The 12,074-nt window shown below is 38.6% G+C and overlaps 2 protein-coding genes and 1 long non-coding RNA gene across 3 annotated transcripts; all 3 read left to right on the top strand.

The window, feature by feature from the left end:
• The first annotated feature begins 4,446 nt into the window (after nucleotides 1–4,446).
• On the top strand, nucleotides 4,447–6,388 carry LOC134815605 (uncharacterized). Its single transcript, XR_010160255.1, has 3 exons — nucleotides 4,447–5,839; nucleotides 6,039–6,128; nucleotides 6,269–6,388. It is a non-coding gene; the product is annotated as an uncharacterized LOC134815605 (long non-coding RNA).
• Nucleotides 6,389–6,391: 3 nt separating this feature from the next.
• LOC134814897 (chloride intracellular channel protein 6-like) lies at nucleotides 6,392–8,243 on the top strand. Its single transcript, XM_063823232.1, has 3 exons — nucleotides 6,392–6,398; nucleotides 6,618–7,903; nucleotides 8,235–8,243. Exons 1-3 carry the CDS (start codon nucleotides 6,392–6,394, stop codon nucleotides 8,241–8,243), a joined length of 1,302 nt encoding a protein of 433 aa, XP_063679302.1.
• Nucleotides 8,244–9,125: 882 nt separating this feature from the next.
• Nucleotides 9,126–10,484, top strand: LOC134815604 (uncharacterized). The gene is made up of 2 exons (XM_063824156.1): nucleotides 9,126–9,949; nucleotides 10,081–10,484. Exons 1-2 carry the CDS (start codon nucleotides 9,155–9,157, stop codon nucleotides 10,291–10,293), a joined length of 1,008 nt encoding a protein of 335 aa, XP_063680226.1. The 5' UTR covers nucleotides 9,126–9,154; the 3' UTR covers nucleotides 10,294–10,484.
• Nucleotides 10,485–12,074: the final 1,590 nt, after the last annotated feature.

Genomic DNA, 12,074 nt, shown 5'->3' on the forward strand with positions numbered 1-12,074 from the left:
GTGATCATTGTTTGTTTACGTTTTAGGTGGCGCCTCTATTCAGCAGGTTGAGGATGTGATGCAAATTTTGTATTATCGAAGGCTTGTTACATTTGTAACGCCTTCTTGTTAACCCCCTTTGAAGGTCCCGCATTATTTTCTGAACGAAAGCTCAAAAATAACCGAAAATCGACCTTTGTAGCCTGATCAGGAAACCGCTGTTAACAAGAAGAATGTAGCTGGTTTTATAAACTATGTTGATGGAGAGATTTATTCGCTGATCAGATCTCTTGTTAACCCAGACAATTGTTACAGGTATTATACTATCATATTATATATAGAGAATATACTGATTGGAGTCAAATATAACTAAAGTGACACAAGTTAAATTAAGATACTGCCTTTGGCTCTCTTTCACCAGGCTCAGATGATGGGGGCTGCCAAACCAGCTAAAGATATGCTATTGGTCTGGACAAAAAGGTTCAGATAAGGGTCTATGACAGCAATTTGGTTAAATTTGTTTTTAAGAAAAAAGGGCGCCTGGAAAGGTCCCGAGAAGATCTATGGCCATGAACTAAGAACTCCTTTTTATCAGGATCAAATCATGAGGGCTGCTAAACCAGCCCAAGATATGCAACCAATTGGGTTGGATGAGAAGGTTCAGATCAAGGTATATGATAGCAATTTGGGTAAGTTTGTTTTCAAGACAAAAGGGCGCCTGGAAAGGTCCCGAAAAGATCTATGGCCATGAACTAAGAAATCCTTTTTATCAGGATCAAATCATGAGGGCTGCTAAACCAGCCCAAGATATGCAACCAATTGGGTTGGATGGGAAGGTTCAGATCAAGGTATATGATAGCACTTTGGGTGAGTTTGTTTTCAAGACAAAAGGGCGCCTGGAAAGGTCCCGAGAAGATCTACGGCCATGAACTAAAAACTCCTTTTTATCAGGATCAAATCATGAGGGCTGCTAAACCAGCCCAAGATATGCAACCAATTGGGTTGGATGGGAAGGTTCAGATCAAGGTATATGATAGCAATTTGGGTAAGTTTGTTTTCCGGACAAAGGGGCGCCTGGAAAGGTCCCGAGAAGATCTATGGCCATGAACTAAGAACACTGATCTACACTGATCACAATGGGAAGTTATTCTGTAGAGCATGTAAGATCGTCATAGATCACATAAGGAAAAACACAGTAGAGCGGCATTTGAAAACGAATGTAAATAATTTTATTTATCAGGTGAACAATTGTTGCAAAGAATGATATGTATTACTATTTGACATTATATATATTCTGAAAACGTGAAGAACACGTTAACAAATAAGGCTGGTTAAAACTTAATTTGATTGAAAGTTCTAACAGCAGCTGAGACACCATAATATTGTATCTCCCAGAGTTGCCGATATTGACAGCAACTCTCACGGCTAAGCCTATTGCTTCTGCAATTTACTTACAAGGTAAGAGTTAAGTAAAAACACGTGTAAACAGGGCGTTTAGGAAGCTGGTTAAATTGGAACTTGTAGAGCTGGATAGTTGTGGACGGTGCAAGAGTACCATACTAGCAGAGGACACACAGGTTACCATACGAGGGTGAGTATAAATACATGGAGAGTGGATGATGGAACATCAACCTCACTTCCACATTTGCTTCTTATTGTTTGTTACAACTCTACAAAATGACAGTCACCTACACTAGCTACGGTACACTAGCCAAGTTGGAATTACTTACCATGTATATGAGGATCACAGTCACCACGGCTGTATGTTTTGGTCTGGACACTATGAGATACAATGTTTGGGACAGGAAGATTAGACGCATCACCAGAAAACTTGAAGGACAAAATTTAAGTATCATTGATCTTTATTATAATTTATATACATTGTATGATTATTTGTTATTATTGATTTCTAACCAGTAAAAATTATCAACGAGTTTTTTTGTTGATATTTTATTAATGACATCTTCAAAACATCTCAGGTCAAGGTGACAACAATGGTTGTCAAATCAATTTTGATGGAAAGCTGCTGAAAGATTTACCAGGACATCTTATTGGTAAACTAAATCGTCTGGCAGTGACTCTATTTCAGGAATCTGGTACCGACCTTCTGAGTATCGCCAAGACGGAGGATTCCACTGGAAAAACTAATTAACGAGGGTGAGTATAAATACATGAAGAGTGGATGATAGAACATCAACCTCACTTCCACATTTGCTTCTTATTGTTTGTTACAACTCTACAAAATAACAGTCACCTACACAAGCTACGGCACACTAGCTAAGTTGGAATTACTAGCTATGTACATGAGGATTACAGTCACCACAGCTGTATGTTTCGGGTTGGACACTATGCGATACAATGTTTGGGACCGGAAAATGAGACGCATCGCCAGAAAACTTGAAGGACAAAACGTAAGTATCATTGATCTTTATGTCTATTTAAACTCTGTAAAGTGAGAATATTTAGTAACTATGGATCTTTCTAAATCATACAATAAACCTAGTTTTGAAGGATCATTTTCTGTAAAAAGGAAATTCTACACTGCTGTAAAGATACTGGACCCAACCATAACCATTAAAAAAGTTGAAAAATTCCTAAAAACACTATTATATCTACCCAGACCTTTGAGAAAACCTAAATTCTACAGAAAAGTTTATACGAAGGGCATAAATTATTTATGGCAAGCAGACTTGTTGTTTCATGATAAATATTGGAGAACTAATAAAGGTTATCGTTATTGTTGTTTTGTGATTGATATTAAGCTGGAGCTAGCAGAGCTGGACAGTTGTACAAGGTGCAACTGGTTTACTCAGTATGAGTTTTTTCTTCAATCTGAAGATTGTGATGTTACCAGTAAATCCAGAAAATCGAACTGAGGCAGAAACTGTGAGTTTACAGAGAGCAGCATACTACTATACTAGTTATCTCTCACCATATCTCTCCTAGGTGAAGACAGATATATATTGATTACTTATAATATATTGATTACTATATTGATTATGTATGGATTTTAATTGTATATCTTAATACGGGTTTTTGTTATATATTCTAGTAATTTATTGTGTTATTGTATTATTAACCGATATACTATTCAGGATGACAACCTGGGTTTTGGTTTAGCTTTTAGCTTTTAGTCTTGCGTTTACCTTGTCACAACGATTCATAACAGTTTTTAATACACACAATGAGAGTTTTCCTTGAACGATGAGATGATCGACCCTGACAACAAAGATTTATCTGGCGACGAGGACAAGGACAAATGGTCTGAAGAAAACAAAACAGCAGAGGAGACACAAACATCCGCATCACAACAACCACCAGTTGTTAATCCAACTCCAAGGAGGAGAATGCAATCGGATCAAGGAAACCCAGTTGGACAATGGTCAGAAAGTAGTAAACTCAGATCATGGTTCGAACGTTTGGAAGTGGTATTCATGGATCTAGAGGATGAAAACTCCAATGACAAGTGGAAAGCTGTGAAACTCATCAAGTGGATTGGAGCACCATACTAGCAGAGGACACACAGGTAACGATATATCTGCTATATATTATGTGCCCCAGTGTTAAACAAGGAACTGAAACCGAGGGGTCTCGTTCAGGTCCCTCACAATTTTGTTTCTGCTTGGTTTTAATATACCGTTATAATAATGACTTAAATATAAAGTAATGAATAAACATGAAATGTAATTGATCTTAAAACATTTAACAATCAGTAGTTTACATGCGACAAGTGCGATAAGATTGAGGGGGAGGATATGCAGACATACTTCAACGAGCAGGTGACAATCACAAAGATCACAAACAACCAGTGGCAGTATAGAAAGAGCTGTCGACTGAATTTACATTCGGAGAGGAGACATGGAGGACACAGTTGGTGTTTGAAAAAGAGCCCCTCTATGACGAGCTTCAAGAGATTGAGGAGGGGATATAAGGACGGTGAAGCGGTGGAAGGATTATTATTTGGAGATGATCACACCATTAAGCATTAAATTATGTAATTGATTTTTATTTGGTTATTATTATATATCTCAACTATTTGTTTCTATACTATTTGAAAAAAATTGTTTCTATACTATTTAAAGCATAGCACCAAAAGTAAACCTTATGTCATAACCAATCACTAACCGCCTTACATCTCAGTTGTACCTCAACATGACTTCTTGACCTCTAACTACCAAGACTGGGTTCTCTACCAAAAACGCTCCATCAAGCATCGAAGTCCTCACTACTTGGTGATTTTTATCACCCAAACATAGAAACAATTTTTCATTAAGCATTATGTAATTGTTTTTTATTTAGTTATTATTATATCGTCACCTACAAATAGAAAGGGCCTATGTCGACATAGGCCCCTTTAAAAAGATATACCAGCGCGAATATCTGTGGAACCATACCTACCATATCCCAAAATATTAAGTCGATTGGGTGAAAATTCAAAATCTCGACTTTTTAAAGTAGGGCCTATATTAACATGGACCTTTTTCAATAAACTGAGCGGCTACTAATTTAGATAGATTAAAAAGGCACATGTCGACATATGCCCTTATAAATTGTTGAAACGTGATGTTCTTAAAACGTAGAAAGGGCCTAAGTCAACATATGCCCTTTTAAATAGGTCAAAACCCTGCTTTGTAATAGCAGAGTTAGGGCCTATGTAAAGAAACCTAGCCAGTGAAAGTGCCAGTCAACCGACCGAACTTTGCACTAACCAATTAAAGCGACATTAAAAACTGTTTGAAACATGTGATCCGGTATTATTTCAGTGATATCGACACGCTGTAATTATTTCGCGCAATAATTAAGTTCCAGAAGGCCATGGAAGAGTCTTAAGCCGCGCGACACGTTATCATCCATTTCATTTTATGCACGTAATTGTTGAGTTGTTGTTTTGTGATACGTTATGCGATTTCTGTTGCAACTTGAATCTATTATTATACCAACCCGATTTCTCTGCTTGTTCAGTTTAAATCGCCAGGTGAACGTGATTGAACACGTGAGTTTTGTCCGTCGTATTATAGCAATCTGTAATAATTGTAATCCTGTGATAAGAATTTTGGCTCTGATCAAGTATAACTTAACTGCCTACGCCGGGACAGGGACAGCGAAACGTCAAAGAGGTGCAACTGAAGATGTGCCCGACAATTATTTATCTAGGTCGTTTTGTTTAATTTCTAACGTAAAATAAGAACATCACAAAATACAACCTTTTTAATTGCCTCCCTTAGACCGCAAAACGGAATACCTAGTCTGAATCAATATATTGCTAGTAAATAACCCGTATTTTGTGTCATATTATAGCGAAATGTTTAATCCTTAATTCCTTTCTGTTGTGAATTTCTGTTCTGAACCAGAATAAATTACCTGTCATGACAGTGTATATACTAAAGCAGTTATTCAATCACGTATCGTGATACAACTGTCCAGTATCCGCTCTGATCCAGAATAACTTACCTGTCATGACAGTCTATAACAGTTATTCAATCACGCGCTACGATTAAATGAGCTTTCGGTTTCATTTTGTGCAGGGTATAAACTTCTGTCTCAACGTATTATACTGTTAACTGTTAGCTGTGCTCTCTGTGGGGCATGAAATATCGATTTTGTTCTAACGCCACTTTACCTTTCGATGTAGATTCAAAAGCGGCTGCACATTGTCACATTGCTGGTTTATTGACTAACATTTCTTAGCTTGGTACTTTCTTTTAGTATATTTTCTCAGTATAATTTTTGAAATAACGAGATGTGTGTTATAAGGAAATAATACATGCAATACTAAATACATTACCATCCATTTAGCTAGATGACTCATTCTGTAAAGCTTCGAAAGAGGAAGGGCCGGGGCGGTACGTTATCAGTAGAGGTTAGTTTTTCACGACTTGTATAATAATAATTATATAACTAGAATCATAGTAGTTGCATAGTTCTATTTAATAATTATTTTATTACTGCACCTGCAGCTATGAGGTAGATAGAGGTAATAAGAGAGAGGTCAGCTTTTTAACGTTAGGCAGATCGTCAGATCGTCAGATCGTCTTTATCTCAGTATTGATATTTCCCAGGATACAATGTGGTGTCCTGGGTTGCAGGTTCTTGCAAACCCCTTTCAAGACAAGTTATACTACAAGGCTACCATTGTAAAAAGAGTGAGGGTAAGCTGCTTTACTTTTATAATTATTGCAAACATATCAATTTTTGCTAGTTTTGAGATTCTTTTTTAGGATCAGCGAGCCTAACTTAGACTAGTTGGCACAGATTGTTTAAAATCATAAACATTTCTCACTAATTTCAGGAAGGCGTCTTCAGTCTACAGTTCGAGTCTGAAAATAAGTCCCGCAATGTTTCTGCGAAATTCATGAAGCTTCTTATACTTGGAGTGGGTAAGTGTAAATTTAAAATGACACTAATACATTTTATGCCCCGTCTGATGTTGAATATGTGGTAAAATAACTAGTATAGCGGTATACCGTCACCTCTTCCACATGTAACTGTTAATTATTGCTTTGACGCAATGATTCAGATTAGACTCAGATAGCTGTTAGTAATGGTATACTCAATACTTATCATGATATGAAGTCTAATCTGAATTAAACTGTCAAATTTTTATGTTATACATTGAATTTATCGAATAATTCCTTCAGACGATGCAGAGGACACTGTCGTAGCAGCTGGATCTGAGGACACTGTCGTAGCAGCTGAATCTGAGGACATGGTCGTAGCAGCTGGATCTGAGGACACTGTCGTAGCAGCTGGATCTGAGGACACTGTCGTAGCAGCTGGATCTGAGGACATGGTCGTAGCAGCTGGATCTGAGGACACTGTCGTAGCAGCTGGATCTGAGGACATGGTCGTAGCAGCTGGACCTGAGGACACTGTCGTAGCAGCTGGATCTGAGGACATTGTCGTAGCAGCTGTATCTGAGGACACTGTCGTAGCAGCTGGATCTGAGGACACTGTCGTAGCAGCTGGATCTGAGGACACTGTCGTAGCAGCTGGATCTGAGGACACTGTCGTAGCAGCTGGATCTGAGGACATGGTCGTAGCCGCTGGATCTGAGGACATGGTCGTAGCAGCTGGATCTGAGGACATGGTCGTAGCAGCTGGATCTGAGGACACTGTCGTAGCAGCTGGATCTGAGGACACTGTCGTAGCAGCTGGATCTGAGGACAAGGTCGTAGCAGCTGGATCTGAGGACACTGTCGTAGCAGCTGGATCTGAGGACATGGTCGTAGCAGCTGGATCTGAGGACACTGTCGTAGCAGCTGGATCTGAGGACACTGTCGTAGCAGCTGGATCTGAGGACATGGTCGTAGCAGCTGGATCTGAGGACACTGTCGTAGCAGCTGGATCTGAGGACATGGTCGTAGCAGCTGGATCTGAGGACATGGTCGTAGCAGCTGGATCTGAGGACACTGTCGTAGCAGCTGGATCTGAGGACATGGTCGTAGCAGCTGGATCTGAGGACACTGTCGTAGCAGCTGGATCTGAGGACACTGTCGTAGCAGCTGGATCTGAGGACATGGTCGTAGCAGCTGGATCTGAGGACACTGTCGTAGCAGCTGGATCTGAGGACATGGTCGTAGCAGCTGGATCTGAGGACATGGTCGTAGCAGCTGGATCTGAGGACACTGTCGTAGCAGCTGGATCTGAGGACATGGTCGTAGCAGCTGGATCTGAGGACACTGTCGTAGCAGCTGGATCTGAGGACACTGTCGTAGCAGCTGGATCTGAGGACATGGTCGTAGCAGCTGGATCTGAGGACACTGTCGTAGCAGCTGGATCTGAGGACATGGTCGTAGCAGCTGGATCTGAGGACATGGTCGTAGCAGCTGGATCTGAGGACACTGACTCGGCTATGTATAAACTCCTATACAAATCGAAAATGTTGATGAAAGCACAGCTGATATCAAGAAAGCAGGGAGAGCCTGTACATGGACATCCACTAAAAAAGGGCCATGGAAAGTTTTTGATCAAACTAGTTCACCTAAGAGAAGCATTTAAAAGCTGGACTGCGTATGATGAGGACAAACATGTATCAGGGAGTTATATTGCATGGCCAATGAATAGTGCTGTTAAAATAGCAAATTGGGGGCAAAGACCGCCTAAGGTAACTAATACGGATAGACAAGACACTCGAAACTATGATGTTGAGGTGAATGTGTTTTGGAGCGAGTTGCAGATCGCACGAGGCAGAGTTGAAAATGAAATCCGAAACTCTGAGTTCTACACTAACGTTTTTATCTCGCATATATACCCAGAAAACGTGAAAACTATTACGGAAAGGGGTGGAGGACATGAAAACATAGAGCAGCTTCAATGTTTAAAAGTGGACAACACAATTTCATGGCCATCGAAAGAACTTGAACTAAGAATGGATGGGATACCACGGAAATCACGAAAGAGAAAAAGTGATTCAGTGAAGATGAAGCGTGACGCTAATCGGCAAAAGAAACGAATGAAAATGAAAAGCAAAGAAATAAAAACATGCAGTTGTGTAGCCAAATGTTATGAAAAGATAGATCAAGAGTTACAAATACGCCTCAGGGAATATCATTATGAACTATCAGAGAATACAGCAGCCGGCGATAACTTCTTATCGAAATATATAAATAGAAGAACAAAGAAGTTGCATAGAATAGCAGCTGGTGACAAGCGGAAGTTCACCTTGATATATAAACTCCCAACAACATCTGAACTTCCAACAACATCGGAAGATAACACAGCTGTGGTGTGTAAGGTGATGTTCTTAGAAACATTCGGCATCACTGCCAAAAAATCAAGAATCATAGTTTTTAAAAAATATGATAGAAACAGTTCTCTTTCCCACGGATTGGTTGGGAAACCCTCCAATCGCGGGACGGTTCCTGCAGTATTGAGAGCGGCAATTGAAGATCACCTGAATACCTTGCCAACTGTACCTTCACATTACCGAAGAATGTACTCTCATAAGAGGTATTTCGAGGCATCGCTAACGCTAGCCAAGCTGTTTAAACTGTTTAAAGAAAAGCATCCTGGCGTGAAAATAGGTCTAACTAGCTACAGTAACATACTTAATTCATTGAACATTGGTTTTTATAAACCTAAGAATGATCAATGCGACCAGTGTACTTCCTACAAGAATAGCTCGAAAGAAGAAATCGATCTACTACTGTACATCGAACACATTGAGAGGAAAGACATGTGTAGAAATTGTAAGGATGCTGACAAAATCAAGGCAAAGGCATGCGACAATTTCGGAGCCTACACCATCGATATGGAAGCTGTAAATTCGTGTCCAAAGGCCGCGTCAGGTGAGTTTTACTATATCACCAAGCTTGCTTGTTATAACTTATCATGTTATAACCTTGGGACTGATGAGAAGACTTGCTTCATGTGGGATCAGACACAAGCAAACCGTGGTCCAGATGAAATCGGATCGTGTCTCCTATACATTCTGAGAAATCTGCCTGAGAACATTACGGATGTCGTCATTTGGGCAGATTCATGCGGTGGTCAAAACCGCAATAAGGAAAATGCAGCAGCAATACTGCACTTCCTTAATGTGGAAGTATCCAACACAGCGCTCCATGTGAAGACTGTGCACCTGAAGTACTTTGAACGTGGACATAACGAATCTGAAGTTGATACCATACATCACATGATAGAAGCAAGTAAGAAGAACCAAGAAATATATTTACCGGACCGGTATAAGGAGATAGCAAGATCTGCCAGCACAAAAAACCCTATAAAGGTTTTTTCACTGGCATCATATGAGTATCCAGTATATGACGTCCACGCCCTTTGCAAGTCCACCATCATTAACCGCAATCGATACCGGTTTATTGATCATGAGGGCAAACCGAAGGTTAACGAAGCGTCATGGCTAAGTGCAAAGCGGCTCTCGTTTGCAAAAGGCAGTCGGGCAATGACTATCAGCACATTACCCGACCCGGAGAGAACAGATGATGATAAAGTCATTCTCACCGACAGAAAGGTAGGTTGTGTCATTTAGTTATGTATGGTTATTATGGCGCGTGATAATATATCAATGAACTTTTTACAAAGCTATACTCGCACTAATGATCATGACATCTTGGCAGTACCTGTACATTTATTCTATTGCAGGTATACGTAAGCAGCCGTGCTTCAGTAAGATCGGAGGTGGTGGATAAACCTCAACTCACAATCCTCTGCGACGATTCGACAGAGATACCTGTTTCCGAGAGGGTTATGCTTGGTCTTATTGATCTATGTGAGAAGAGGCTGATACCACAGGGGTATCATGCATTCTACAAGAGTATCACTACTATAGAAAGTGACAAGAGCGATACTGACTAAAACACATTCCATATTTCTACATTTGCAGCATTTTTATTTTACTATTTTCAATTTCATGGGACAATTATTTTATGCAATATTCATCTTAGGATGAATGTAGACACAAATTACACTTATTGAAATATTATACACCTTTTAAATTATTGGAATATTAATACAATTTAATTCTATTCATCTATTTATACTAATAATGGGATTTAAATAAATCGTGTTCACTGGTTATTGAAAATACAGCAACCTGTTATGAAATCAATAATGTGGCAAACTGAAATTAAACATAGACCATTTAAACCCATTACGGATGCATAAAATGCCTACTTCAAACGATATTAATCTACATGAGCCTCTATTCCAAGTGTTTGTCAGGAATAAACTTGAAAAGTTAAAAGGACTTATGTACACATAAGCCCTGTACCGATTCTCACATGTAAGATATTTCAATCAATTAAAAGGGCCTATGTATTGAATATTTTTTTAAAAGGGCCTATGTCAAACTTAAATCAATTATACCAATTAGTCAAAAAGAGCCAAGAACATTTTTATATTGTAGAACAGTCAATCTTTCCATTTAAGATGCATAGAAATCAAATTCAAATGCTTATCCTAGATCAAATTTCGAGAAATCGGTTTTTATGCATTATCTCAAAACAACTTTTTTTGACATAGGCCCTTTCTATATATAGGTGACGATATCTTCACTATTTGTTTATCTTTAAAAAATTTACTGACCTCAGCCTTTTGGTTTTAAAACCCGTAATATCGATAACTATAGTCGGAATGTCATGGCACTTGTTATATATCATAATATATCATTATCCTATCTTATATATCGGTATATATTGATGATATATTCTATTTATAGGGTCTTCATGACTAGATAAGTCCTCCTCCTCAGTTCGCCTTCTTAGTCTTACTCCTCCACAGCCCTCCTCCTCCTCCTCAGTCCCCTCCTCAGTCCCCCTCATCCTTTTCCTCTCTTTCATCTCTCAATAATTTGTTAAATTTATAATTATTGTTGGTGTTATTGTTTATACAATTTATTGTTATACTAAAATGTTTTAAACGCATTTAAGTCTGACTCAAAATGTGCTCAAGAATCTTTTAGTTTAACAGAGTTTTACTCTCCAGTAATATGGATATTGTTACATGATATTTTTCATAAATAAATTGATTTTCATCCCTTATTAAAGAATGTGTAGACTATTCTTAGTACCTAATTGAGGATTAAAAGTTTGAGAAAGGACCATGGTCATTAACCGGGCTATCCATTTCTGCAAATAGTCTGTTACAAACTGTGGAGAGAATTTAAATCAAAAGTAACAATTTTTGTCCGTTTTTGTCCGTTCGGTACCCTATTTTCTGAAAACGGACAAAATTGAATGGACAAAGACGGACAAAAAATAACATGATCCCCCCCCCCCCCCCTTACTAATAATCTTCAATTTATTGTTATTGAATTTCACAGTGATGAATAAGATGGTGAATACTAAAGCAGCTGTCCCTGCATCTTGTACCCCTTAAAGAAAAAGACCAACTGAGACGAAAAAATCGCCTCAAAGGAAAGGAACTAACACTACCCCCAAAAAAGTAACCAAGGTTATTAAAATAATATCTTTAATTTATTTTTTAACTTTTTTGAGATCACAAAAATGTAAGCAAATTCTTGATTGTAATATAACCAATTCTTTATAAATTGAAGTATGGCTTCAACATTTAATTTGTGTGCTTATAATTATATTGTAATTTATTTATTATTCAAATTAGGTGACACTCCTAAACGT

The sequence above is a fragment of the Bolinopsis microptera genome, chromosome 5 (assembly GCF_026151205.1).
Source record: "Bolinopsis microptera isolate Bmic1 chromosome 5, MBARI_Bmic_1.0, whole genome shotgun sequence".
Taxonomy (NCBI): domain Eukaryota; kingdom Metazoa; phylum Ctenophora; class Tentaculata; order Lobata; family Bolinopsidae; genus Bolinopsis; species Bolinopsis microptera.

Excerpts from the sequence above, each read along its gene's own strand:
- LOC134815604 (XM_063824156.1), top strand. The coding sequence starts at position 9,155 with ATGTGTAGAAATTGTAAGGATGCTGACAAAATCAAGGCAAAGGCATGC. Across the intron at positions 9,950-10,080 it reads TCATTCTCACCGACAGAAAG|GTATACGTAAGCAGCCGTGC; the intron begins GTAGGTTGTGTC and ends ATTCTATTGCAG.